Source organism: Orbicella faveolata, unplaced genomic scaffold (assembly GCF_042242905.1).
Source record: "Orbicella faveolata isolate gen_17 unplaced genomic scaffold, um_ofav_v1 contig_2, whole genome shotgun sequence".
Taxonomy (NCBI): domain Eukaryota; kingdom Metazoa; phylum Cnidaria; class Anthozoa; order Scleractinia; family Merulinidae; genus Orbicella; species Orbicella faveolata.
Window position 1 is genome coordinate 2,518,588 of NW_028301547.1, and position 26,897 is coordinate 2,545,484.

Below are 26,897 nucleotides of genomic sequence, written 5' to 3' on the forward strand. Positions count from 1 at the left end.
AAATTGTATTGTACATGTAAACTCAGGGCACAAGAAAACTAAATTTTTGGGCTTACCCTCCTGTCTTATCCCATAGCCCAGAGCTTGTGCCTGATAAGCAATTACAGAAGTGTCTCAGGAAAATTTTATGGAAATTCAAATGACAGAAGTACTCTAAGAGATTAACTTTCTCTGGAGCTAGTGAGAATGGTTTTTGAACTACACTGTCTAATGCTGGCCTTCAAGCTACAAGGCCTTCTACCAAACTCTCAGTACTGTCAATTTTCCAAACTGTTGTTTAGGGATGCACTGCTATGGGAATCAGGTTTTCTGGCCTTCTTGGTTGCCCCTTGGAACATTGTTCTGCTTCCCTGGAAATGTGGCAAATACACGTTATTTAAGTGGAGGCGCTTCAGGTACAGTGGGAGTATTTACTCATAGATAAATAATCATTCTTAAGGGACCGTTCATTTTTTATGAGGGAGGGGGGGCTGGTGGGATTTGGGAAGCACCATTTAAAAATCGCATGGCCCCCCCCCCTCAGCTTACCAATTTTTTCACATGGCCCCCCCTTATAGCGGACATTTTTTGGGATGACCCCCCCCCAAAAAAAAATTGAACAAACAATATTTAGATTTCAACTTTTTTAATATTTCTCTTTTATCCCCCTACTTCACGTTATTGTGCTCACTATGAAGACAATATTTACAATCTCTATACGACAGAGAGCTGTTGTTTAAAAAACAAATCAAAAGAAAGAGAAGTCAATTTCGGATCTCCTAGTTATGGCTCGCCCTGAGCGTGTGGCATTTGGCCTCTAATTGGCATCTTCCTCATCTGAATTGATGAATGCAAGAATGACGTCACTTGAGTCATCTTCTCCCCCAGAGTCAATGGCATCACTGTCATACTCATCAGTGTCACTTTCATCCGTTTCACTGCTGTCAGCACTTGCCCTGTTGTCATTTTGTGTCAATGTCCTGGCATTTCTCAGTGTTGGTTGGCCAGCTCTGAGAGGACTCTTCTGCTGCAAGCATGAATGTCTTACAATTGCCTTTACTTTCTCACTCTTGCTGCTTTTCAAATGCTGCTTCAGCCCGTGGTGGTTTGAGTACTTGTTTAGTTCTGGAACATGTAGCTTTTTAAGCTTGGTTAGATCTTCGCACAACTCAGTCCAAGGATAATCCTCCTCCCTACTTAACTTTGCCTTTTCTTCTGCTCTCTTTTTCCTTTTAAATTCCAGCACTTCAAGATGCTGAAGATAATCCACCACAAACTTCGATTTGACAATAAACTTATCTGCAAATAGAGCAACGCTCTCTGGGTCAGATAAAACCAGCCTGCTACTTCCATGTTCTTTCTTCTTTATATTGTTAATCCAATCGGGGAAAGAGCGCATTACTACATGAGCATCATGAAAGAGGCTCATTCCAAAATGCGCAATAATGGCGAAAGCGACGAGTCGTTTAAGAAAAGGTTTACAGCTGAACGATCCAGGCAGTTTGACATCTTACAAGCAAAAGAAGCAATTTTTCTAGGTGCGGATGGCTGTTCAGAAGGGCGAGTGAGTTTTCCATGCAAGGGTACCAGTTGAAGCCCAGTGATGGAAGAAAACTGAACTTCTCCATCAAAGAGCACAGAGCAATGGTGGAAAAGTTGAATGTCATATTGAAAGATGTAAAGGAACACGATTCGACACTCTTTCAGTCCAATGGGCTTGCTTTAAAGCAGGGCGAAGAATTTGCCCACAGTTTTAATGTAAAACAGATCAAATGTACAGAAGCTAAGTTGACGAAGGTCACGCAGGACATGGAAGCACTAGAAAATAAGAAGAGCAATTATAACAGCATATTCAAAGGCATACTCAAACAGCACATCAACAAAAGGAGAAGGAAAAAAGAAAACCGCAGAAAGTCAAATGAAAGAAAGAGGAAGCGGACTGAAAACAACGTCCAACGAGTTTAAGGAATCTGTGTTGGAAACCTGCTAGGAAATGATCTTCCACAATGCCTTGTGTACCCTCCTAGAACGGCCGTCCCGGTAGAGTGTCTTAAAGTTGAGGATGTTGCCACGTCGATATTTAGAAGAGATGGGCCATACATCGCACAGCTCTTGGAAGGGAATTATTTCACCAATGCTGCAAGAAGCAGAATCACCACCAACCTTGAGCGGGAAGTCAGAGATTATGTTTACACCTTCATGTATCCTGAAGAGTACACTCTGACGGAAAGCATTGCTGCTTCTTGCAGCATTGGTGAAAGAGACTCCCATAGCAGCACAAGCGGCGACGAAGAACTCGACGACAGCGGAGATGAAGATGAGTGCCAGTGAAAGTTGCATTCGAAAATAACAGTCTTAAATTTTCAGTAGCTACAAATGCTTTTTGTCGCCAAACGTTTTTTTAAAGCAGAAGGAAAGTTTGTAATAAATTTGTATCCTGCCTTCTATGTTTATTCTATAGCAATTTTTTTGATATTCAAACATTATGCCATTTTAAAGTTTTACTAAAATATTTCACGTGACCCCCCCTTTTTCCCTTATTTTTTTGGGATGGCCCCCCCTCGAAAGCCATTTTTTTTCGCATGGCCCCCCCCCCCAAATCCCACCAGCCCCCCCTACCTTATAAAAAATGAACGGTCCCTAAAGTCTGTCTGTATGTCCATCCATTGATGCATCAGTCAATAAGTCCGTCAGGCATGTAGAAGTAGGCAAGCGGGCAGGCAGTGGTCAGTTGTCAGTGTTCACTGGTCAGGGGTCAGTCAAACAGGCAGTCAGTCATTAGTCAGTAGTCAGTAGTCAGTGGTCAGTAGTCAGTGGTCAGTAGTAAAGAAGGAAGAAAGGAAGGAAGGAAGGAAAGAAGGAAAGATGGACAGACGGACAGACGGAAGAAAGGAAGGAAGTAAACTTAATTTAGACAGGGTAGCTCATTCAGCTCTAATGCTAGTCTCCTTAGGGGTCCTGTACCACAGTCAGTAGTCAGCAGTCAGTAGTCGGTTGTCAGTTGTCAGTGGTCCATAGTCAGTAGTCAGTATTCAGTATTCAGTAGTCAGTAGTCAGTAGTCAGTAGTCCGTAGTCCGTAGTCCGTAGTCCGTAGTCCGTCATCAATGGTCCGTGGTCCGTTTTTCGTAGTCCGTAGTCCGTAGTCCGTAGTCCGTAGTCCGTAGTCCGTAGTCCGTAGTCCGTAGTCCGTAGTCCGTAGTCCGTAGTCCGTAGTCCGTAGTCCGTAGTCCGTAGTCCGTGGTCCGTGGTCCGTGGTCCGTGGTCCGTTGTCCGTTGTTCAATGTCCGTTGTCCAACGTCCGTTGTCCAACGTACTAGTCCGTAGTCCGTAGTCCATAGTCAGTCACTCAGTTCCTCAGTCCGTCAGCCAATGAATGGGTCAGTTAGGTTGTCATTCTCTCACTTAGGGGCTCAGATGGTTCATGGTCTATTGGGCAGACGATCGGTTGCAAACTTTTTATTTCGCTGCGGTTGATTCATGATTTTGTCAGCTCTCGTTTGTCATTTCTGTGTCTATTGCAACAATGACAGAAGTGCTTAGCTTTACTCCCTGCAGAAACACCTCAAGGCATCATGACAGTGTCAACCTGTGGTTGGTGAAGTGGCTTTTATTTCGTTTGATGTTTGCCTCAGGAGTTGTTAAGCTGACATACATGGACACAACATGGTGGGATCTCAGTGCACTCAACTGGCATTACGAGTCACAGGTGGGAATGAACGAACGAAAGAACTTTACTAATTACAGAATTCAAACAGTTCAACACTGACTTACACAGACGCTGTGGGAAGGGAATGGAATACAATATAAAAGAGTAAAATAAATCCTTTTTCATCCTCTCCATCACTGATAATACTCATTTTCTAATGGTTAAATGCGCGCTATCGATTCATGTTTTTATAATGTTGTCAACTTCGTAGCTTTGTTGCACCGTTAGACTTGCTACAAACTTTCACGATTCGTTGCCAAGTATGATTAAATACTAGCCAGGTAACTCAAAACGTTTCGAAGAGGATTGCCACAATCTTTCCGAACATAGGAAAGTTTGATACTACTCCGAGCAATTCATACTGTTAAGAAAATGTTACACGACGTAAATGACGTACATTTCATAAATTTATGTCACGTTGTTAAGCAATTTCGCTTGCAACTTGTGTTACAACAAATTGTGCGTGCAGGCTCTCTGCGTTACGACGTGTTATTTACTTGCAATGTTGACAAAGATATGTTCTGTCTAATTTACAGTGCATCCCCACTCCAGTTGCTTGGTATTTCCAGAAACTTCCCGCTTGGTTTCACAGGCTCAGCGTTGTCTTGACGTAAGCGTACTTGTAATAACCTCTTTACACATTTGTGTTTTCACCTCTGTTGATGTCTCAGAGCTACAAAACTTCTTTTAAAAGCTAAAATTCACCAGAAACATACCCTTTTTTTCTCCAATTGGCTGCTTTTGATTTTGAGTTTTTGTCGGCTCAAATCCCATCCGCTGTTCTCACAGTTTTCTTTTTCCTAGATATGTCATTGAGATCGGAATCCCTTTCCTGGCGTTTGCTCCTGTACGAATTCTTCGTGTGTTTGTTTATTGTAGCGAGGTAAGAAAGATTCACTTACAAAAACTGTGACCGCAATAACCAGTGAAAAGCGCGGGAAATGTCGCGTTACCTCACGTTATGGTGGCTTTGAATAACAACCTGATTGGTTAAACTGAAACAGAACACCTTCGCACTGATTGGCTAGGTCACTTCGAACAACTTTCATGAAACCAGGGAGCTTAGTGGTCAAATAGCGGTGAAGTTCAGTATTGTACGGACGTTTTTGGGAAAGGGGGGTTTGGGAAAGAAGGCAAAAAGTTTAATAGTGGGAAAAAAGATTGCAAATATAGAGGTGGCAGTTAAAAAAGACTGTCCCGTTACTTTCTCCCCCCAAAATTACTGTGTAGCCCAGAGCAGCAGGTCATTAATCCTTCCTTCCGAAGCCGATCTTGCTCTTTGGAATCTTTGCTTCATGTTGGTCTTGTCATTTTTTGCAGCTGTCACTGATCCCTAGTACAATTTCAGGTGTTCCTGCAGCTGCTAATCCTTCTCACTGGCAATTACAACTTCTTCAATTTGCTGACGATCGTCCTGTGTGTATCATTATTGGACGACAAGTGTATTCTTTCTCGCATCCAATGTTTCCTCTGCAAAAGATGCGTGCGTTCCAGTTGTTTGAAGGCGGCAAATCAGCGTAAGTAACTATGTCACGGTTTGTGCATCTCTAAAAGTTTAGCCTAAACTTTTCAAAGTCATCGTTTGTAATCCGAGTCAATCTTCTCCATCCTTAACCATTCTTGTTCCTTTATGGGTTTATTATCATCTATTTAGTGTTTTTCTATCTTAGTAAACTATTATTTTCAGGGTGTTTTTTCAGTTTAAAGGTAATTTTGTACGTGGGCAAAATAATTCAAAATACCGTTCGTTGAAAATGCCTGTAAAAATTCAGAAGAGGTCAGATTATTACAATCTACTTTGTGAACTCTTAACGCAATAAAAATGTTGCAAAACGAGAGCGCATTTTCACATGGAAGTGAATTGTCGCAACGCAACAAAACTTCAATACAAGTTGCCTTTGAATTCTCGATTCTTGTTTCAGTTATTTTGAGCCTTGCGTGCGATCTTTAAAGCCTTTTTAGGCCCGTCCACACTACGCCGGAGAAATTTGAAAACGGAGGTTTCACTCTGAAAACACAGCAAATGTTTTCCGTCCACACTACGACGGAGAAGTATAAAAACGCAACAATCAAAGATCACTGGTTATTTTGGATTTGTGTTTACGGAAAACTCGGTCACGGAAATGGCGTGATTATCGTGACGTCATCGTTTTCGAAAATCTCCGTTTTCAAAATGTTTTCCGTCCACACGAAAACGAAAAGCTGACATTTTCAAATTCCTCTGGTTTAGAGAGCGTTTTCGAAAAGCTCCGTTTTCGTGACAGATTAGTGTGGACGGTAGACCAAACCGTAGAAATAAAACTGCGTTTTCAAATTTCTCCTGCGTAATGTGGAGGCTGCCTAACACTATAGTATTTTTCTTTTCACAATTATTGTTTTTCAGGGACAAAAACCAAGGCTCACCCTGAATATACAGAAGTCAAACAAGACGACAGCATGGATGACGTCGCGGAGGAAAAACCAGACTTGAAAAAAAGTAGAGGTAAAATTCAGTCGGGTCTTTCCGCTAAATTCTTGTTGTGAGAGAGGCACTGTATGACACGTACTGAGTTATTTCTTTCAGTTGCAGATGTCGAGGAGGCGAGGAACAGTGTTTCTAAGAGAGCAAGTTCTATGGACGCGACCTCTCAAACGAAAGATAAAACTGGCCCAGGTTAGATTTGAGTGTCATATTAAATTCTGGGCTCTGTAGCCCGTCGTCTGCCTTTTTTCCCGCCAGCAATAAGAGGAAGCTTAGCTAGCATTAGCAACGTTTTATCTCCTGAAATTTTGGGGCAGTTAATCTAAGCTTCGGGTAGTTTCATTGTGCTTGCTTGTGCTTGCTTAGCTGAGTTTTGCCGCGTTCAGCAATGCCCGAGCAACCAGAGCAAACAAGCTGGGTTTATTAACCAATCAAGAGCAATTTGGCTCATGCGCCGCGTTTCTGGCCAGGTTACATGTTTTTTTGTTTTTTTTTTAGTTTTTATTGGTTCATGGAATTACAGTTTGCGTTTGGTATGCCGGGCTGGTCAAATAACTGGGTCGGATACTTAGCTTTTCTTTTTGAGAGAAACAATTAAACCCGCCCTGTTTTCATACTCTGGGAGTTTGTTGCTTAAGGGAGTTACGTCACGGCTTGTGCATCTTGAAAAGTTTGGCCTTAATTTCTCAAGTTCGTCGTCTGTAATCCGTTTTCAGTCTTCTCCATCCTTAACCATCCTTGTTCCCTTATGGTTTATTATTATGTCTTTGGTGTTTTTCCATCCTAGTAAACAAGTATTTTCAGCTTTCCTTCAAGTGAAGGTAATTCTGTGCGCCGCCAAAATAGCTCAAAATACCGTGACTGAGCTCCTTATGTTGTACTGCAACGATTAAAAATAAACGGTTCTCTAGTCGGGCGGTTTTCTTTTCCTCTAAGTTTAACATTTTTTCTCTCGCTCATTCCTTCCTTAGAAGAAACTTCAACAGCCTCCCAGCTCGTAGAATACGTCCTAGATTGGATGAATACGCGTCACGAGAATTCCAAATTCACTCAAGCGAGAGAATTCCTGCATAGCAAGATGTTTGGCTGGATCAAGATGGCCGCCATCTCAATCTCTTTCCTCGCTGTGTTGATAGTTATTATAGTCTGTACTGTCAAGTGGTTTGGTATTAAGGTCACAAAACAGGAGCCAGTCCACTGTGAAACAGGTAACTATTTTATAATTCCCTGCTGTAATTTAACCTAGCAGTGTATGGGGGTAATCAGTGAAAGATCGCCAAATAAAATTTACTTGAAAATTTGTCAGGAATTACGAAATTACTTTTTTGCTGACCTTTTTTTATTGTTGTTTTTGTTGTTGTGGTGGTGGTAGTATTGGTTGTTGTTGTTCTTCTTCTTCTTCTTCTCCTTCTGCTTCTGCTTCTCCCTCTACTTTCTTTCTTAAGTTTTCGCTGAACCAAACTGTATTCAATTTTTCAGCATTTACTGCGGAGCAGCTTGTAAACGCCGTTCAAATCGCCACACAGTTTGCAATGTGGATAGGCTTTTTGTCTCTTCTCGTTGAAATACTGGGAGCCATCATTAGGTAAGGACTACGCCGGCTCCATTCTCTACTCCGTGTCACACGTGATGCACACGTGTTGGCAACATGTAAGACGTGCGGCACGCGGAGACTGGAAGCCAGTGCGTGTTCGTCCTTCTTGTTCCCAGAGAGTTTTTCTCTCAATTTCAGAACAACGTTTTAGTTCGATAGGGAGTATACTATCTGTCTTCACTTCAGAAAAGAAATGAACCCTTCACTCCAAATCAGTTTCCACAGTCAGTGTTATTGGAAAGGTGCGCGACAAATAGAATGCCTATCCTTGTGAAATAGACTTGCCTACAGCTTTACTTCCCAGCATACATTAGCAATGACGCGCTATAACCAACAGAGCTAGACATTTTCAGAGCTGGATTTGTCTCGTTTCGTGTTTTAGGTGTCTATTGGAGCAGTGTGGTAGACGCGTCAAATTATGGCAGTTGTTCCAGTGTGTTGTCTTCTCTGCTGTCGCTTTATTAATGTTTGCCGTTAGCTTGGTGAGTGATCGATTAGCTTTGATTGACTGTGTTAGCGCTTTAGTTCAAAATAAATAGAGTACTTTTCAGGTTTTTGGTGACCAAGAACTGCTAGTGAAGGTCTTAACTTTTTTTCTCTATTTTGAGCAATAACTGTTAAATAACTGAAATGTTATCTCATTATTGATTTACGTCCTGAGTTGCTTTTAGTAAACTACGAATGACAAGAAACAAGTTTACAATTTTTCAACTTTGTGTCCAGGTTCGGCAAGATGGCGTTCAACTATTACAGCAAATTGAGCGAGTCTGACTGAAACGCTTCGAGAGCGCACTGAAGACTTGGCGAAACAAGCGTTTAACTGGACGATTTTGAAGAATTATGGCAGAACTTAGGTCCACAATAACTGTCATACCTATTGAGCCTATTTTTGTTGTTGTTTTGAAACGTGTTTTGTTTGTCTAGCCAAGTAAAAACATCATCATTGTTGTTGATGTACAATCACCTTGAGCTCTATCATTATTGTCAACAAAGTTTTGTTATTTATTCCACCCGTAGTATTCCTTCACAGCAGTCGATCGTGTTGTCCAGCGGAGCCTTCCTAAGACATTTGTTCATCTGTATCGAGATACTGCTTACCTCGAATTGACCAATGCGTACGGCCTTTTCAGGAGGTAAGTAGCCCTGTTATATAATACTTCATTGCTATTTGACCGCTGAGCTGGTGGTTGCTTCTTGAAAGGTGTTCGAAGTCAGTTCACTTGAAGTGACCTAGCCAATCAGAGCCAAGCGAAGATGTTCTCTTTTTTAACCAGTCATGTTGTAATTCAAAGCCACTGTAGCACAATATTTCCCGCGCTTTTCATTAGGCAATCGACCTTCATCATGTCAAATTCCCGATCTTTTTGCGTTCCGCGCCTAAAGGAGAAAATTGACTAGTCCTAGCACTGCTCCAATAGTAAGGCCGAGTTCGGCAAGAACCAGTTCTAACTAACTGATGTGGAACCAGTTGCGGACTGACCGGATCTGACCGTACAGTCATAACCTGTAAAGACTTGACAAGAGTCGAGCTCTACTGCCGACTTCAGCCTACGTGCAGACGACTTTACTATTTCCTTTGTTTCTATTCTGACAGCCTACTTACTTACTTACTTACTTACTTACTTACTTACTTACTTACTTACTTACTTACTTACTTACTTACTTACTTACTTACTTACTTACTTACTTACTTACTTACTTACTTACTTACTTACTTACTTACTTACTTACTTACTTACTTACTTACTTACTTACTTACTTACTTACTTACTTACTTACTTACTTACTTACTTACTTACTTACTTACTTACTTACTTACTTACTTACTTACTTACTTACTTACTTACTTACTTACTTACTTACTTACTTACTTACTTACTTACTTACTTACTTACTTACTTACTTACTTACTTACTTACTTACTTACTTACTTACTTACTTACTTACTTACTTACTTACTTACTTACTTACTTACTTACTTACTTACTTACTTACTTACTTACTTACTTACTTACTTACTTACTTACTTACTGTTGATTTCTGTGTTGTGTTTTAGCATGACTGGGGTTGGTGGTCGCCCAGAGCTTATCATCTTAGGCAGCAATTCATTAGATGGTCCGTGGAAGGTAGGATTCGGTACATTTCAGGGTACATTTCAAAATACTATTCTGTTTTGTCCGAAAAATTTTTAAGTTGATTTGATTCCCTATTTCAGGAATACAACTTCTTATACAAGCCCGGGAATATTTATCAACCGCCCCCTTTTGTTGGTAAGTATTATGCAAGATTGTCACTTGGTTACTGCGCTAGGGTTTAGAAGTTTGTCTGAAGCGCGGGAAGCGACAGGTCCAGGCTCGAGTCCTCAGTGGCCAGGGACATTGTGTTGTGTTCTTGGGCAAGTCACTTTACTCTCACAGTGCCTCTCTCCACCCAGGTGAATAAATGGGTACCGACAAATTTAATGCTGGGAGATAACCTGCGATGGACTAGCATCCCATCCAGGGGTTAGTAGAAATACTCCTAGTCGCTTCGTGCTACGGAAACTGGAGATAGGCTTCGGCCTAATGGGCCACTTGGCTCGTGTTCAAACTTAATCCTTATTTTACTTTTTTCTGCATTTCTAACGTAGCTAAGAGTTTTCTAGAATACGAGACTTGAGCCAAAACTGAGAAGAGAGATGTTTTCTGCATTTCTAACATGGCTAAGAGTTTTCGAGTTTTCCGTGAACAGAGAGGTTTTAATCTTACATAGGTTGACAAATAGCCTGTGCCCTGGGCCACGCTGCATGTAAATTTTAACTTCAGGTTTTATATGAAGTGAGAAGCACTGAATTAATGTACTATGAATCCAGAACTGGTTTAATGAGATGCATATCATGTAAATAAAGGAGGGATTTTGAGGGAGAATAATTAGTCATGGATGCATGACTGTTGAGAGAGAAGTATGTGTTGTAAGAGAGAAGGGAGAAGTGTGTGCTGTGGTAGAGTGAACGAACCGCCCAACCATTCGGGTGGTATCGCGCTTTTAAAGCGAAAGAACAAAGGCAAAGCCTGTGAACCAATGAGAAAGCACTGACGTGAGTGACGTCAAACGAGTCAGACGGGCGTTCTAACAAGCATTACATTACAACATAATTGTAAGCGCAAGAATTTCGCTTGTTTTAGATCTTTTGTTTTTGTTTCTTGTAATTAGTGTTCTTTGTATTTTGTCTTTTATTGTACTTTTTTCTTAGTTTTTATTCTGCATATTGTAAATAAATACTTTCCACGTAAAATTTAGTGTAGTTCAGCAATGTTCTGGTGGCCGAGTTCCGGGCCATTTGTTTGTTAAAGTTAGCGGTTCGATTTTAGTTTCTTTTCGTCTATCGTGTCGTTACATTCATCTTTTACCGCCTCGCTTCGTTGGCTCCGTTTTGGTTTAAATAAATTCCTGATTCTGACAAGCCTTCGATAGGTGTGTGTTTCAAAAGCGTTCGCGACGACAATAATGCCTGTCTACAATGAATTTCGAATTTCTTGTTTTCCCTTTTTTCTCCCTCCAGCACCGCATCAGCCTCGCTTGGACTGGCAGATGTGGTTTGCAGCCTTGGAGTCGTACAGTGAAAATCCTTGGTTTCTTAGCCTGCTTCATAAGCTTTTGTTAGGACAACCAGATGTCTTACATCTTATGGGAAAAAGCCATTTTGGTGAAACTCCCCCAAGGTTCATCCGCACTCAATTGTACTTGTACCATTACACACAAAATACCTCCAGTTTATGGCAAGTTTTATTCCATCCAAGGTAATCATGGTGCGACAGTTTTTTTCGTTCTTACTGACAAACTAATTAAGCTTGTTCTTAAAATCAAGACGAAAATCAACTAAGGCCTCGTCCACACTACGGCGGAGAAGTTGAAAACGAAGGTTTCACTCTGAAAACGCATCAAATGTTTTCCGTCCACACGATGCCGGAGGAATTTAAAAACGCAACAATCACCGGTCATTTTGGATTTATGGTTGAGGAAAATTCGGGTAGGGAAATCACAATCTTATTGTGATGTCGTCGTTTTTGAAAAGCTCCGTTTTCAAAATGTTTTCCGTCCACTTAAAAACGCAAAGCGGTCATTTTCAAATTCCTTCTGTTTGAAGAGCGTTTTCGAAAAGCTCCGTTTTCGTGACGGATTAGTGTGGACGGTAGGCCTAACGAGAGAAATAAAGCTGTGTTTTCAAATTTCCGCGGCGTAGTGTGGACGGGGCTCACAAACTCTCATTCGTGCGCAGGCGACTGTTAACTTCTTTGTTAATGTTATCCTCAACAGTGGTGAAAAAACTTGGTGGACCCGTGAGTTTACAAGAGAATACTTGCCGTTCGTCGTCAGTAACAGCTCGTTGTCAACTTTGGAAGGCATGTTACAGAAGCAAGCAATTTATAGGGTAATGAGTCCTAACGAGAAAATCATTCAGTGTCGGGATTTCAGATAAAACTCTTTGTCTAATGTAAATAACTTACAGTTGGTTGAAATGAACGACCGACCATATAACCGGACACTAAGAAGCTAAATTGCTCTCGGTAAATCGATCGATTATCGATCGATCAATCAATCAATGGTAAATATTTCTCTGCAGAAACACAGCAGTCACCGTAAGTCGGCATGAAAAGTATTTTATTAGAAACCTGTCAATTTATTGCATTAGCTCGCTTGAAGGTCTAGATTATAATTTTCATGATTTTACTTTCAGCCTAATTTCAAGCCAGAGGTCACGTGGGGCTTTCTGTACCCGTTCATCCGGGACTTGAGAAAAGCTCACAGACGAGTGGCCCCGACCACTCTCATCAATGCTCTTCTCTTCACAGTGGTCACGTGTCTTGTGCTGAAGGTTTGGTGGAGGAGGACTGGAAGGAAGTTTTGGTGAGACACTTAGGTCGTATTCTATTGGGATCAACCGTCTCTGTTTGGTTGGGTTTGTTGAGTCGTTTTGTCTTCTTTTGGAGAAACCCGTTTTCGGTTAGTTTGGTTGATCAACTTTTTCAACCGGCCTCAACCCAGGTTGAAACGGTTGAGAAAGCATTGGCTTTGACAAGACACAGAAAGCTGCCTTGAGCCCATGCGCCTAAGGACGAGGCAAGGGCGAGATGGAATAATTTTATTTTGGAAAGCTTTTTTCTCACAGAGCATTTACTCTATCATATTAATTACCGAAGAAATGGGGCTGTAAATTGCTATGTTTTCAGTTTAAATAGTTTGAACCTGAATTGCTATGTTTTCAGTGTAATTAGTTTGAACCTCAGTTTTGGTGAATCAAAGTTTCAGTCTTATCAACTCATTTTCTCCCTCAGCTCTCTTTCCTTAACAAGCGTTCAAGACAAGAGAGACAAGAGCAAGCCACCTTCGAGAAACGCTGAACAGAATGAGCAAGAGGGTTTGGTAGAATCCAAGAACAGCAAGGCAACTTGTGGTAAATGTGTCCATTGTGTTAGCTACATGGATAAATTGCGTGCGATGTTCAAGGAAGCGCGTAAGGAAATTGCGATTTGGTGTGGGCTTGTGTACTGTAAACTTCAGGAAAATTACCAAAGATTCAAGGCTCTGTGGAAGAGTAGAATGCCTTCTGTTAAGGTACGCTAAGTAAACTGCTGAAAACAGCAGCGTAAATTAGACCAATTAAACGTTAAAGCCATATACCTTCAGGTTTTCCGCTCTCGAGGTATTCTACACTTTCCTTGTCTCTGAACATCTGTCAAGCGATCGACTAGCCTGTGTTCCCAGGACGATGGAAAAAGCGGGCGGGCGACCAGCGGGGTCTGGTATAGAAAAGGAGAGGGCGCTTCCGAGAGTCTGAAACAGGCTAACGATCGGCTTGCGCGCGTGCAGTTCCCACCAAAACTGTCGCTCCCCACTTATTTTTTCTTTCTCATTTTCTGTTTCACGTTGTTGTCCTTCCTTTGTCATCCAGTTCATTGACTGTTCATGTTGTATCTCTTGCAGAAAAAAGCCTAGATTGAAAGAAGCACTGAACCTCGTTTTCCTCTCAAGAATTCGCCAGGGCTAAGCATCCGTGCCGTCTTCCGTTGCACAGTAAATGGCGACAACCAATCTACCATTACAGGCATTAATCATCCTCGGCAACAAGATAATGTGAAGTATGGTGTTCTCTTGAGTCGACAAAGCTCCAGACTACCCACATCCAAGAAGGTGCAAGAAACAAAGTGGTCCTCACTCCTTTCACAACATACTTGACTTGATCAGTCACAAGAACAAGATCAAGAGAACAAGAAACCATTTGCTGATTAGAGACCCATCTACTAGGGCTCATCTTGTGAGCGCAGAAAACAAATGCCTCTTATAAATGCATAAAACACCAATAACAATTTAATTTATTTATTCATAGTATTTGAATTTTTATTTAAAAACAAAGTGAATGGAAATTAAAAAATAAATCTTCTGTACAAAATGGAAAGAAAATGCGACAAAAAATTTTTCTTATTTTTTTTGTTGTAGTTTTCCCTTCTATAAGTGTCTTTTATGCATCTCATTTCTCTTTCCTGTTTGTCGTTTTCCCATTTCTCTCCTCGTTTTACGCTTTGAGCACGAAACGCAATCTTCCTCCCCGAGCGTGACGAGCCCAAAGAGCGATTTAGCAAACTGAAAAATCCGGAAATTTCGGTTGAAAGTCAAATGGAACAGTAATTTTCCGAAAAATCCGTTCGGAAATTGTGGAATACCTCCAGACGTAGTCCTCTTTTTTCCTTACCATCTCGTTCGGTTGGTTTGTTGATTATGGAAAAACCCTAACCATTATTTAACGGTCATCCCAACCGGTTTATTCTGACAAATGGTAAACACCCTACGTTTCCTGTTTCCTTGTATGCTATTCTTCGTCAGTTATATCTTCACTTGTCATTGTGGAATCAGTCAGGTCTTTTGCCTTATATTTAGGATGTTTTCGTAACTAAGAGGACATATACAAAACGTATGAGGGGACATTCCAAATGTAGCTCGTTCTCTTGAAGATGAAACTTTGCAGGAATTGTCATGACAATGATCTACATGTTAATACATGTTACCAGCGCCACCCCGGCCCAACGTTGCGCTAAGAAAATCACAGTAAATTACGTCGATACATTTGAAGTGACCTTAGCTTGCAGTGCAGGCGTATACCAATACAATACCATTTCAAACAAAAAGTAAAATGACGCCTGATGGCATGTTACGTTAATCTTGAGCACTTGTTCACTTGTTGCCCCTGCTTGTTGCCTAACTAAAGTGCGGGAGCTCTGGGAGCGAGATTAGTCGACTGCGTGCCAGCGGCCTTAAAATTGGCGTATGCTCTCAATTCTGTAAAATGGCGGGAAACTTCTTCGTTTGCTTCTTGAAACTTCGGTAGTCATGTTTTGGTTGAGTTTTGGCTGAATTTGTTCCGTTAATCATGCCCGCTCAAGCAGCCAGTAGTGATTCAAGCGATGTTGGTAGCAAGTATAGCCATTTGCTCCAGCCGATCCGTGATCTGACCAAGAACTGGGACGTAGATGTCGCGGCTCAACTCGAGGAGTATCTGGCAGAGGTGAAAATTGATTATTCCACTTGAAATTTTAAATATAGGCTAAGCTTAAGCTTAAAAATTTTATTCTATAGTCGTTTAACTGTCTAAGTAGCTTGATAACAAGAAACGTAAAATATTCTTTGCGCCTCACTAGCTCGAGATCGATAAACGCACTTCCACTGAATCGCTAAGCTATGCTTGCCTTCGAGTCCCATGAGATGTTGAAAATGCTTCCAGATTACAGTGGCAGTGTTGTTTGTTTCAGATCGAAAGGATCAAAATATCTTTTGATGGAGGAAAGACAACTATGAATTTTGCTGAGGCTGCTCTGGTGATCCAAGGATCAGCTTGTGTCTACAGTAAGAAGGTATAAAAACTAACAGCTACTATTGAGCTGTCTGTTTATCGAAGGTCAAGAGTTTGTCTCAGTATTTATAATATTTAGCAATAGCAAATTTCAAAGCAAATATTCAGCACGTGCTGATCGCCAAAAGTCTCTATAGATGACAGTTGTTAGCATAATAGGAAGTACCTCTAAATGAACTTACCTTATGACTTATGAGTAAGCGTGTTTTTACACACATTTTCTGATTAAATTGTTGACATCTTGCAAAATTAATTTTGAGTTCGTACACACTTACAATGCAATTTGTCATTTTAGGTGGAGTATTTGTACACACTGGTATATCAGACACTGGATCTCATAGCAAGTAAAAAGTAAGTTACTAGTTACAGCTGTTCAGTTGGCAAGGTGATTGTTACTTTCAAAACCAGCTGTCTTTCAGCACTAGCCTGACAAAATGTTTGTTTGTTTGTGTATGTTTTATTTTGTGTTTCCTCAACAGACGACTTCAGCAAGCATCTTCAGTTGATGATCAGGGAAAAGACAAAGATGCATCTTTCACAGATGATGCCGCTGAGGTAACCATCACACTCAGTGAAACAAAATAACACAAATATATTTTCAAGTTAATGAGGCTAAATGGAATTTAGGCAAAGTTAAAATCAAGTCAGTGCTGGCCAGCGCACTATCTGATATGTGGGGGAAGGGGAAGAGGGTACCGGGAGGAGTGCTTTGTATTGCAGTGTCTTGCTCATCTACCCTCCAATATTTCAATTGGCTAGAGTTTAACAATGTACAAAAGGAGTCCTGTACAATAGCAGAGGGCTCTTGGATTTTTCTGTCAGACTAGTAGATTTAGTCCATCAGTTGCCCAATGCATGAGAAACATTTTAGCTGGCAGGTGAAGTAAGGCCATTTTAGAAAGATGTCAAGGCCTAGCAGCTATGGATATCTCTTTTTAGCAGGTTATTTTGTATTGATCTGAGCTTCCATTTGTACTTTTCAGTTTCTCTTGCTAGATGACATAAAAGAAGCTAAAAATATTGACTTGAAGGAAGATGAAGATGACCCTCAAAGAGAGGTATTGTTATGAGTTTTATGTGGGCAGATAGTCATTGTGGCAAAGCCAAGTTGACTAACAAACTAAAAAAATAAAGACATGAGCACTGTTTTATCTTGTCAGTCTTCCTTGCAGCCATTTTTGGGTCACTGCAAAACATTTAATTTGTCTTGCTGCAAGCATTTTTTCCATATTGTCTGCTTTGAATTTTAACATAATTATTTTAAAACAAAACTTGTAAATTCCACATTGTTAGGCCTCAAATATTGTGCCCAGGACTCCTCTGGCTTTAGTTCCCTTGGGAGAGAAGGACAAGGAAGATGTGCTGTTAAGGTACTATACATACATGAACACTCAATATTAACAATGTTTGTGATTATTCCCTGATGTTCATAACAGGATCAGGGCTGTCAGTCTATAAACATTTCAAAGACTACTGGAGCTCACTTAATTTGTGAGGAGTGTGGTTGCCTGGTCGTGTGGTGGATTCTGCCAAAAGTAATTCTGGATTGAACCTGGCCAGGCTCATCGTTTGGTGATTCCATGGAAGCTACCTCACTTTTAAAGTGCCTACCTCCAACCATGAGTATAACGTTTCCCCCTCCTCTCAGCTATTGATTGTGGCAGCCTGATTAAAATTCTTTGCAGAGGATACCTATTATGGACTATCAATATCAATCCATCCAGGTCACCAGTTGCTACTTGCTATTATGGATACCAATATTGATACATGATTTTTTTTATTCTTAGCCGCACTGGCGAAGTCCTTGGAAGTCGGAATGATTTTAAGGTAAGGCTTTCAAACATTTCCTAACCTCATTCCAAAATCTTGAGGGAAGTTATCTGGTCGTAGAAGAGTTTAGAAGTTTCTGGGTTATATTCAGAAAGTCTTCAGATCAACTTTGGAATCTTACGGGGTCTAGACTGCCCATAGGAGATCTTTACGATCAGAGTCTTCAGACCAATTTTGTGCGCTATCTATTACTAAATATAATTGGTTAAAATAATTTTTGCTATAACCATTATAGTTTAGTTCTGGGATGGTCAGTAATTTGGTGTAGTTTGACAATTTTTTATCACATGTAAACAATTTTCAGCTCACCTTGTATTGTTAACCAAAAATATTTTTTCAATGTTCTAGATGAACACATGTGCCATCCATGCATCGGGGACCCTTCTTCTTGACTTGACACACCTGTCATTGTTAGACGGCTCCTTTAAACGGCTGATGACTTCTACTCCCGCAGCTATGCAAGGTTAGTTGGCAATTATAAGGCCAGTTTCAATATTTTAAAATTTGTGGTGCTAAGGCACAGGGGAGTGGTCAACTAAAGCAAAACAATTATTGTTTATTCATATCTCAGCCACAATATAATTTCTTTATTTTAGTCCCTTTTTAGGGGTTTCTTTGAGGGCTGCGCATTGGGCAAATTGACCAGCTGTGAGGACTATTTTGCCCGGCTGGTTTGACCATCTAGTGAAAAGTTTTTCTTACAAAGAAGTTCAGTCCTAATAGTTTTGCTTGCCCGTGAAAACTGCTTGCCCTTCTGCTGAAAACGTTAATGAAACCTTTGCCCTTAAGTGTCATTAAAATTTTCAAACATCAAGGTTGGCCTATTTCTGGCTGTCTTTGAGAGGTGTGGTTGCCTAGTGGTTAAGATATCAGAGCACATCTGGCTCATGTAAAATTTTGAATTGGAACAGGTTTTTTGGTACCTTTAACACATGTACAGTGTAGCAGATTCCATGTTAGGGAAGCAAAACAACATGATAATTTTTTCCAAGTGATTTTGTGATTGTGATTGTGCTTTTTTGGTCAGATCCTCAACCTGGAACTAATGATCAAAGATCTAATCAAGTCGTTACAGATGCTGTGGCAAATGCTGACGATTTGAATCTACCTGGTGAGGATAGTTGTTCTTTTCTTCGAAAAAATATCTTTAATGCAAGAACTTATAAACACTGGCAGACTGGTCCAAGCTTTTAACAATAGGTTGCTAGGTAACATGGTATATCACCAAGGTGACAAGTAAACATGGATTGTGTAGTCAGCTTATTGATGTTAATGATACTGAATTTTTAAGTTCTCCTTTTAACATTTTGTGTTTCCCTTTTATAGAGATGGATGACAATTTTGATGCTCCTGAATTAATGGATGATGATAATGCTGTTGATGATTGTAATGATAATGATGACAATGATGATGGAAATAATGTTGCTGAGGAGGCAGAGGTGAAGTGGTCCAAACTAATAATTTAGTAAATATTTATTAATGATATTAACCATTTCATGCACATTACCAGCGGAGCATATTATGACGCATTATGCCACAAATCCAGTATTTGCTCAGCAAGTGTTATGATCCATTCTGGTCCCAAAGAGTCTCTCAAAACTGTGTCCATAAAAGCATAAAATTGTCTCTCTGCCATGTGTGTAATGTGAATGACCCATTCAAAAGTATGTACTCTGACATTAATCTACACACTGTGAGCTGCAGAATGAGCTCTACAGTTTACAAAATAGACACATGCCTATAACTACTGTATTATTTTCAAAAATGTTTAGCAATTTAATGAAGAAAGAAGAGCACTGAGAGCAAAAGACACGCAGCAAACCAAACAAGTACAACAGTTAGCTGTGAGTTCAGTATTATTCAGTCCATAATTTGGTTATTTGGTTTCATAAAACATTAAGATGCAGTATTAGTACCAACGAAACAGAAACCTCTAAAGAACTTGAATTGCAGTTCTTTTGACTTACAGCTAATATGGAGATATGTGATACAGGCTGTCAAATTTTGCAGATTTATTTATCACATCTGAATGTACCACCAATAATTGGTGGTATTTAAATAAATATTTTCAATATATAAATATTTTCAATCGAAGGGGTGTGTGGAAAAAAGCTTTAAGTGACTCTTGATCTCATGTCAAATTCTCCTTTTCTGTACAAGAAAGTGAAAAGCAATTTGCTAGGAGAATCTTGCAGTCTATCAGATGTCACTTAAGGTCTTTTTCTGTGCACCCCATCAATAATTATTGAAAATATTTGGATCAAAATATTATCAGAACTGAAAAGAAGTGTGTGGATTTAGGAATGAGAATAATCAGACAAAACAAAATAATGTAAACCGATTAAAAGCAAAAAACTACTCTTTAATCACATTTTGAACAACCAGGACCTCCAATATTCATTGGAAATTTGTAACGTTAAAAAAGTTTTATAAAGGTTCGAATTTCTGTTCTTTTCTTGTTTTATTCCGCAGTTCAAAGATCCATGGAAAATGTTGGATCCTCATGACCCATGTTCTGGGAAAGATATACCATTTAAGAAAGGTGTGTAATACTTTATTATCTGCAGTTACAGAGGCTAGAAAGCGTAATATATCACTGAAAACTGGATTCTTTTTTATAGGTAAGCCGTTTAAGAAGCCTTTGTCTGCGACATCACAAAAACAAAAGAAGAAGAGGAAACGTCAAGAACAAAGCAGTGAACCATCTCTTATTCCCATTAATCAGTTTATATCTCAAGCATGTAAGTGGAGTCTGTTGACATTCTTTTGCTATGTTAAGAAGTTGCAAATGTTCCCATTGCCTTAACGTTCCTGATTCTATTTTGTAAATGACTTTTTTACACAAAAGGGAAAAGAAATGAAATGACTAGTATTACCTCTGGAAACACTAAGTGTCTCATTTTAAGTTGGTCATAATTTCAATTTTTTGTTTGTTTTTGCAGTTTATTCACACGCAACAAAGATGTCAAAAAACCATCTCAAAACACCTTCATTTCCAGGTGCGCTAACTTATTTAAATTTAAAAGTTAAATATATGGGATTATGTGTACTAAAGGAGTAAACGCATCCAGGGTGGAGTGTCAATGAAACTCCTCAATCGATACCCTCGATCAACGTCTTGATTGGTACTTGATTGGTACTTGTATATTGGTATCCCGATTGATACTCAGTGGATACTCAATCGACACGTGATCAACAGTCAGTCGATGGTCGGCCGAGTGTCAACCAACTCATATGCATCCATCGAAAATTAGTTGACTGTCAACTGACTGTTGATCGAGATGTCATTGGATTGTCTATTGACACTCGACTGCAGATGCCTTAAGTACACATGATCCAAAAATAATGTAAAACATAAGAGGATCTTCAGGAGTTTTGATCAGCTAGCAATGAAATGGTGTGTATAACTTATGATATCATTATATTTGAAACAATTAAAAATACTTAATATTCTTGTAAAAATTGATACTTTTTTAACTTAACAGAGTTTGAATACTTGTACTGGATTGAGTTCAGAAGACAGCAGACAGTGCAAGTCAAACAGAAAAAGTTGTTGGTAAGTCCTGAAACTTGAATATTTTATGTAACATAACAGTTTGTTCAACTGTGTACCACAGACTGTACAGTGCTGTAATGTCACTCTGGTAAACTGGAGGCAAAGCTGCCCTCTTGACAATGCAGGTGTCAAATTGAATTGATTCTGCTTGCAGTTGTTTGCTCCTTATTGGCCTCGTAGTTTGGAATTAACCAACTGAAGGATGTTAAAAGTTGTCAATTGTGTGTAATTACACTGCCCAGATTCAACCTTCATGGTTGTCACCAAATGTTGGCAATGAGTTCGCAACTTTGAGCAGTTACTTCAAAAAACAAAATAGTGAATCAAAGAGACCATATTAGCAAACACTAAAAAGGAATGCATATATCCTGTTATGCCCATTTCTGTTTTAATTTTGCTTTAAATATCCATTTATCTTTCCAGTCCCAGCTTGCAGTCAAGGAAGAAATTGAGGAATTAAAATCCATTGTTGTCAACACAGACAAAAATGAAGCAGCCCAAGACTATGGTAAGAGCTGATTGAACAGCTGTGGTGAAAATTAATCTATGATGCCTTTCTTTAGGTGACTCAAGCACAAAACAGTTGATAAACCTCTGTCTGTTTCCCTTATTAAGCTTACATCCCAAAATAACCACACTGGTTCTGTCAAACCAGACTAGTATCTTTGTGGTGGTGGGTTGGAATCCCGCCAGGATCTCGGATTATATCTTTGTCCAATGCTCGTAACATAATGAACATTTCAGTTTGTCAATGTCATTGTTACTTGTTCCTCAGATAATGATGACAAAGTTGGCAGTGATGACGATGATGATGATTTTGGAGGCGGAGTAGATGATGACATGTTCCCTGGTGATGCTGACATGCCGGAGACTATTGAGCCAATGGGTATGGAGCACATGACACAATCATACAATATAATGTGCAAATCAACAAAAGTAAGGCCAAAAAGCACCAGCAACAATGGCAGGCACTGTACACATACAGTAAAGACCCCGGTCTCGATTCACATCCCTGTGTTTAGGCTTAGTTAATTGTCGTCCAGGAGACTATTGAGCCAATGGGTATGGAGCACATGACACAATCATACAATATAATGTGCAAATCAACAAAAGTAAGGCCAAAAAGCACCAGCAACAATGGCAGGCACTGTACACATACAGTAAAGACCCCGGTCTCGATTCACATCCCTGTGTTTAGGCTTAGTTAACTGTCGTCCAGGTAGTAGGTACAGGTAGACTGTTCACTCAGATTAATGACCTGTCTGCTCTCAGTATTAGCTCAGTCGGAACAGTTCATGGGTATCTTTGTGTGGGTCAGTTCTGGACAGTGGTTATAAAGGAATTTTGTGGGCCAACAATTCATTCACTGGCCCCTTTTATTGTGCAAATTATGACAAACAGGTCTATAGGAATGGAATGCTTAACTCAATGCCGACCACTGGGCCGATTTTGGTTGACGTACAAAATAATGTAGTAATGATGAACTCTAAAAAGTCACACTTGTGTTCCACAGCATTAGATGGTCCTGCAGAAGGTGTAGTTATTTCAAGTTATGAAGAAATGGTTCGACAATATGTGGTGAGTTTTTGACTTGTTGTCTGTGCTAAGCCTTGGACTGGTGAACAGTTCTCATGATCTTATCAGAACTGAAAAATTGTTGCATCAAACTAATAATTATTAATTTGTTACTGAATGATCCTGTGACACAGGAAGGTTACCTTACAGAAGCACAACAGTATGCACAGGAGACAGAATTAAGCAGGAGAGTCAGAGATTGGGAAGAAAGAATTGTTCCAGTGTTAGCACAAGAGGTACATGTAAACAGACTTATCATAAAAAAAAAAGAGAAAAACTTATAAATAAGTACCATTTGTGATCCGGTATTAGTTGAGTCATGAGTAACAGAGCTATACTTTTGCAACATTTGTACTCCACTTAGATGGCATGGTAGTGCATTGCAGTGCTCCCCTTTTCTCCCCCGTTTCACAGAGGTACAGTGGAACCCCACCTTACGGCCATGCTGTTAATACATCCACCTTGTTAGTAAGGCTACCTTATTCCGGTCCAGCTCCTCATTTTCTTACTTTAAGCACCTCTTTAATACAGCTACTCCATTTTATACGGCGATCTTTTTGTGGCCTGTTGGTGATCAGATTAAAGGGTTCCACTATACTGAAAAATTTAAATAACACCTACATCATGAATATATTCAAGTATTCACAACTGGAAGGCTGTGGTGAAAACTCTTTGATTAGGCAATTTACTAATCAATAATGGTGAACTGCTCAATTTATTTGCAGGATACCCATAGGCCATTTGATATTCATAAGTACGGTGAAGAAATACTACACTCATTTAAAGGTATGCAATTTTATTCCTTAGTCCCTTTATGTCCACAATATTATGCCATTGATAGTGTGTGATCAATAAACCACCTTGCAAACATCATGGCAAGAAAATCTGGGTTGGAAAAGTATGAGTTACCTGATAGCATCTCAACAATCTGGAGTGATTAGTCATTAAAATAAAATATAAAAAAATCTTATGAGCAGATGATTTTTTTACAGGAAAATGTAATCAAGATTTCAAAGCACTAGCCAATAAAAAGGTAATATGCAAATCATTTTTTTTAAGATAATGATTGCTTTGCTGTAAGACTATGATTTATGATAAAAGAAATTTATAATGAGGGGAAAGTCTAACTTATAAATCTCAGAGCATTCAGACAAATTCCTCTGAGAGATTTTTGACAATGTCACCTTTTTCATCTTGACTAGGTATCTTTAGCAACAGCCAGATTTTCACAGGAAATCAAACAAAGAAATTGTACAAAAAATGAAACATTGTTTACCGGTAATTGTTCCTGCAATTTATGACAGACTTTTTTCTTTGCAGGAACCATTTGAGATCTGCAGGTTGTTTTTAGCCACATTACAGCTGGTAGGTTTCCTGTATGACTGATAGTAAGTTGGTAAAAGTGTTCCTTCTAACTCACACAGGCTTGATTTCCACCACTCTCTCAAGTGGCGATTAACTGGGAGCGGTTCAATTCCAGGGAGTAGCTAAGATGTACCCAGGGGGATAGACTCAGATGGTGGCTTAGGAAGGTTTATGGGTGGGGGGAGGTGCACTCAGAGGGATCATTAACTTAAGATAAATACAGCCCAAGCAGGATATACTGAGGGAGTCACTTCCAAAGGAAAATGAGTTGATGGGGGCACTATCCACGGAAGTTGTGCTGAGAGAAGTGCAGTTGAGTAGGATCAGCTGAAGGAGACGCCATCCAAGGTGGTTAAACAAGGGAAGGTGCAATCTAAGGGTGGGTGGCGGAGGGAGATCCATCCCAAGGGGTTGATTAAGCTAAAAAATATGTAGCTCATTGTGGATGGGCAGAGGAAAACGTAACCCACAAAAGATAGACAGAGGGTGGTGTAACCAAAGGGGATGAACTTAATTCAGGAGAGGTGTGCTAAGGGAAGGTTTGATTGTCGTAATCTATTACAGTGAAAACAGCTCAAGCGTTCCTGCCAAGGGTGAATGAATGAGTTCATTATCGAAAATTTGATATCATTACTCGTTTCAATAGTCCGTTATTCAAGTGAAGAGTAGAAAATTCAAAACAAGACTTGATCCACACTTGAACTGTTTTCTCTGTAATGAATAAACAAATTTTGGACATTTTTCCTTACAGGCAAACAATTACAATGTGGAGATTTCAGCTGATGGAGTTGGAGAAGAAGCAGTTGACACTATGAGACTAAAACTTTTAAAAACAACTCCAGGAAATCAGGCTATTGCTACTTTTGGAGGATACACTTCAACATGATATTTGTCAAATCTAGGATATTTTTAAAATACTGTAATAATTGAAGTGATTTGATATGGACAAAGTAGTGCTATGAAGGAAATTCTACTACAACTTTCCTTATCCCTTCACTTCAATAACAGTTACAATTAGTCTGTTTTAACAGTGGTTATTACTTTTATCCAGTAGTTTAAGACTGATCACTTGAGTTGCATGCATCAAGCTTGTTGGTTTTAAAACTACTTTCAATTTCTCCTGTCCACATTCATATTTTTAATTTAAACCAATGATTCTTACTTTTACATACATTAATCGGGATCAAATCAACAAATAGATCCAAGAAAATTTGATTTTATTAATTTAAAACAACTTCTGTGTGAGACTGTGAATTAGATAGTGTCAAGCTTGTGCTATAGAGTCAGATTCAACTGGGTTGCGTTCAAATGTTTTGTTTTTACTCTAAAGTGACTTGGTGGCTCTTGTAATAAAAGTTTCTGGCTCTTGTAATAGAAGTTTTACATCTAACATTCATGTTCTAATGTGCACCAGCATGCCACAGTAATATCACAAATCACTGATGTATCACATGAAGGTCTCACTTACAAACTGCACTGTCAACAATGTTCTCATGAAATATATTTAAAGTGAGACCCTGTGAAAGGAAAATTAATGGAAAGAGGTCACTCCACTCTTCATTTTGCAAGTTTTAGTCAGGGAAACTTGGTTTTCTCTATAGCAGGCAAACCTACCCTGTGAGTAGAGGTACTTCTTCCCAAGATCAGTGGCATGGTACATTTGATCATGTTGATTTGTGATAACAGGGTAAAAGGAGCTTATATTGTAAATCAGAAGCTTATCACCCATTCACAGTGATTAGCTTCTGTGTAAATACATGTACAGTGTTTATGTAAGTACAGACTTCCAACCTTTTCACTCACTATTTGCTTGGCAAATACAAGGACATGAACATAAGATCTGGAAGAACTTTACTGACTTAGAATCAGAATGATCTCGTGTTTGTAAGCTTCATACATGTACCACTGTTGTAGGTATTACCAAGCCACCTCAACACAGCAGTGAAATAAACTAAAAGATTACTGATAATACTTGCCTGTTTAAATGTGTAAGAATACTCTTTTTGAGCCTTGTATGCATGTAACTGCAGTTTTTCATCTATATAAGAAGTAGCAGTTGGTAAATCTAACATGACTGCCTGTAATGAAAGGCATCTTGCCTGTTGTTATGGGCCGAGTGGCCCAGAGCTACCAGCACTTTCGGTATTCAGAGCATGATTTGGCAAATCTGTACGCCATGCAGAGAAACTAATTTCCTTTATATTACTGGAACATTCTTTCCCCGGCAAATTGGCATGTTGAGAAAATAATAGACAGTTCTTGGCTTTGCCTTGATTTCCAACTGAATTTCTCAGTATACTGCATAATGGCTTTTGACAGAACTTCATGGCATCCACTTCAAATTAAGTCTTACCCATAATAAATCAAATTGGACTTCTACCATGCAATTGTCCATTTTTATTTCTCTTTGCTATATTAGACCTACCATAGTTAGAATCCTTTCATGCACTATACATCTTTGCCAACTCTCCCATTATATGGATACAGACCAAATCTTGCACTCTCCTGTACTGGTCACCAAATCTTCCAGATACAAAGAAAAGCTCTTAAAGTACATATTTCAGACCTTGGGCAATATTTCTGGCATTTTCAGAGGAAAATTTGGGAATATTTGATGCATTTTTGTGGTTGTATCGGTGGAGTTCTACTTTTAACAATGTTTTTAGGGGCACGAAGGGAAAAAAGCAATCTCCCAGTTTTCATTATTTTTAGGTTTGCATCTCATCCTATACGTTACAAATAAATTTATTATCTGACATAAAAAAAACCAGCTAAAGAGGACCACTAACTAGAATATGTCGGTTACCAGCCTAATAATTTCCAGGGGCAGGACTGAGTAAAGTTTCTGCAGCTCTTTTTCAATCATAAAGGCATATTTCAGATATTTGATGCTAAATCTCTCACTACCTGCTTCTGCTAAGGACCATCTAGGAGAATATTGGTCC

General features: G+C 39.5%; 2 protein-coding genes across 5 annotated transcripts in view; both read left to right on the plus strand.

Annotated features, from left to right (window-relative positions):
• The window catches only part of LOC110058342 (lipase maturation factor 2-like), a 16,750-nt gene extending 2,643 nt beyond the window's left edge, over positions 1-14,107 (plus strand). For 2 of the 4 annotated variants that reach the window (XM_089289021.1, XM_089289024.1), the window contains 18 exons: positions 282-395; positions 3,536-3,686; positions 4,223-4,296; positions 4,491-4,569; positions 5,035-5,203; positions 6,070-6,168; positions 6,250-6,339; positions 7,119-7,355; positions 7,627-7,732; positions 8,124-8,223; positions 8,759-8,874; positions 9,798-9,867; positions 9,957-10,011; positions 11,283-11,520; positions 12,038-12,152; positions 12,459-12,628; positions 13,057-13,336; positions 13,706-14,107. In XM_089289021.1, coding sequence (XP_089145147.1) covers positions 282-395; positions 3,536-3,686; positions 4,223-4,296; positions 4,491-4,569; positions 5,035-5,203; positions 6,070-6,168; positions 6,250-6,339; positions 7,119-7,355; positions 7,627-7,732; positions 8,124-8,223; positions 8,759-8,874; positions 9,798-9,867; positions 9,957-10,011; positions 11,283-11,520; positions 12,038-12,152; positions 12,459-12,628; positions 13,057-13,336; positions 13,706-13,717 — 2,275 coding nt within the window. In that variant the 3' untranslated portion in view covers positions 13,718-14,107. The remainder of the gene's footprint in view (positions 1-281; positions 396-3,535; positions 3,687-4,222; positions 4,297-4,490; positions 4,570-5,034; positions 5,204-6,069; positions 6,169-6,249; positions 6,340-7,118; positions 7,356-7,626; positions 7,733-8,123; positions 8,224-8,758; positions 8,875-9,797; positions 9,868-9,956; positions 10,012-11,282; positions 11,521-12,037; positions 12,153-12,458; positions 12,629-13,056; positions 13,337-13,705) is intronic. The other 2 variants (XM_089289022.1, XM_089289023.1) reach the window with 2 other exon arrangements.
• Positions 14,108-15,034: 927 nt separating this feature from the next.
• Positions 15,035-25,921, plus strand: LOC110058483 (condensin-2 complex subunit H2-like). Its single transcript, XM_089288740.1, has 23 exons — positions 15,035-15,281; positions 15,526-15,627; positions 15,922-15,977; positions 16,106-16,181; positions 16,610-16,684; positions 16,920-16,996; positions 17,414-17,453; positions 17,805-17,919; positions 18,484-18,567; positions 18,783-18,895; positions 19,229-19,300; positions 19,929-19,998; positions 20,078-20,197; positions 20,399-20,455; positions 20,942-21,012; positions 21,436-21,520; positions 21,788-21,898; positions 22,526-22,590; positions 22,722-22,823; positions 23,313-23,373; positions 23,580-23,620; positions 23,908-23,952; positions 24,704-25,921. Exons 1-23 carry the CDS (start codon positions 15,147-15,149, stop codon positions 24,836-24,838), a joined length of 1,908 nt encoding a protein of 635 aa, XP_089144866.1. The 5' UTR covers positions 15,035-15,146; the 3' UTR covers positions 24,839-25,921.
• The last annotated feature ends 976 nt before the right edge of the window (positions 25,922-26,897 follow it).

Coding starts and splice junctions, on each gene's coding strand:
- LOC110058483 (XM_089288740.1), top strand. CDS start 15,147: ATGCCCGCTCAAGCAGCCAGTAGTGATTCAAGCGATGTTGGTAGCAAG. Junction 15,282..15,525: donor TCGAGGAGTATCTGGCAGAG/GTGAAAATTGAT, acceptor TGTTTGTTTCAG/ATCGAAAGGATCAAAATATC. Junction 19,301..19,928: donor AACAAGTACAACAGTTAGCT/GTGAGTTCAGTA, acceptor TTTATTCCGCAG/TTCAAAGATCCATGGAAAAT.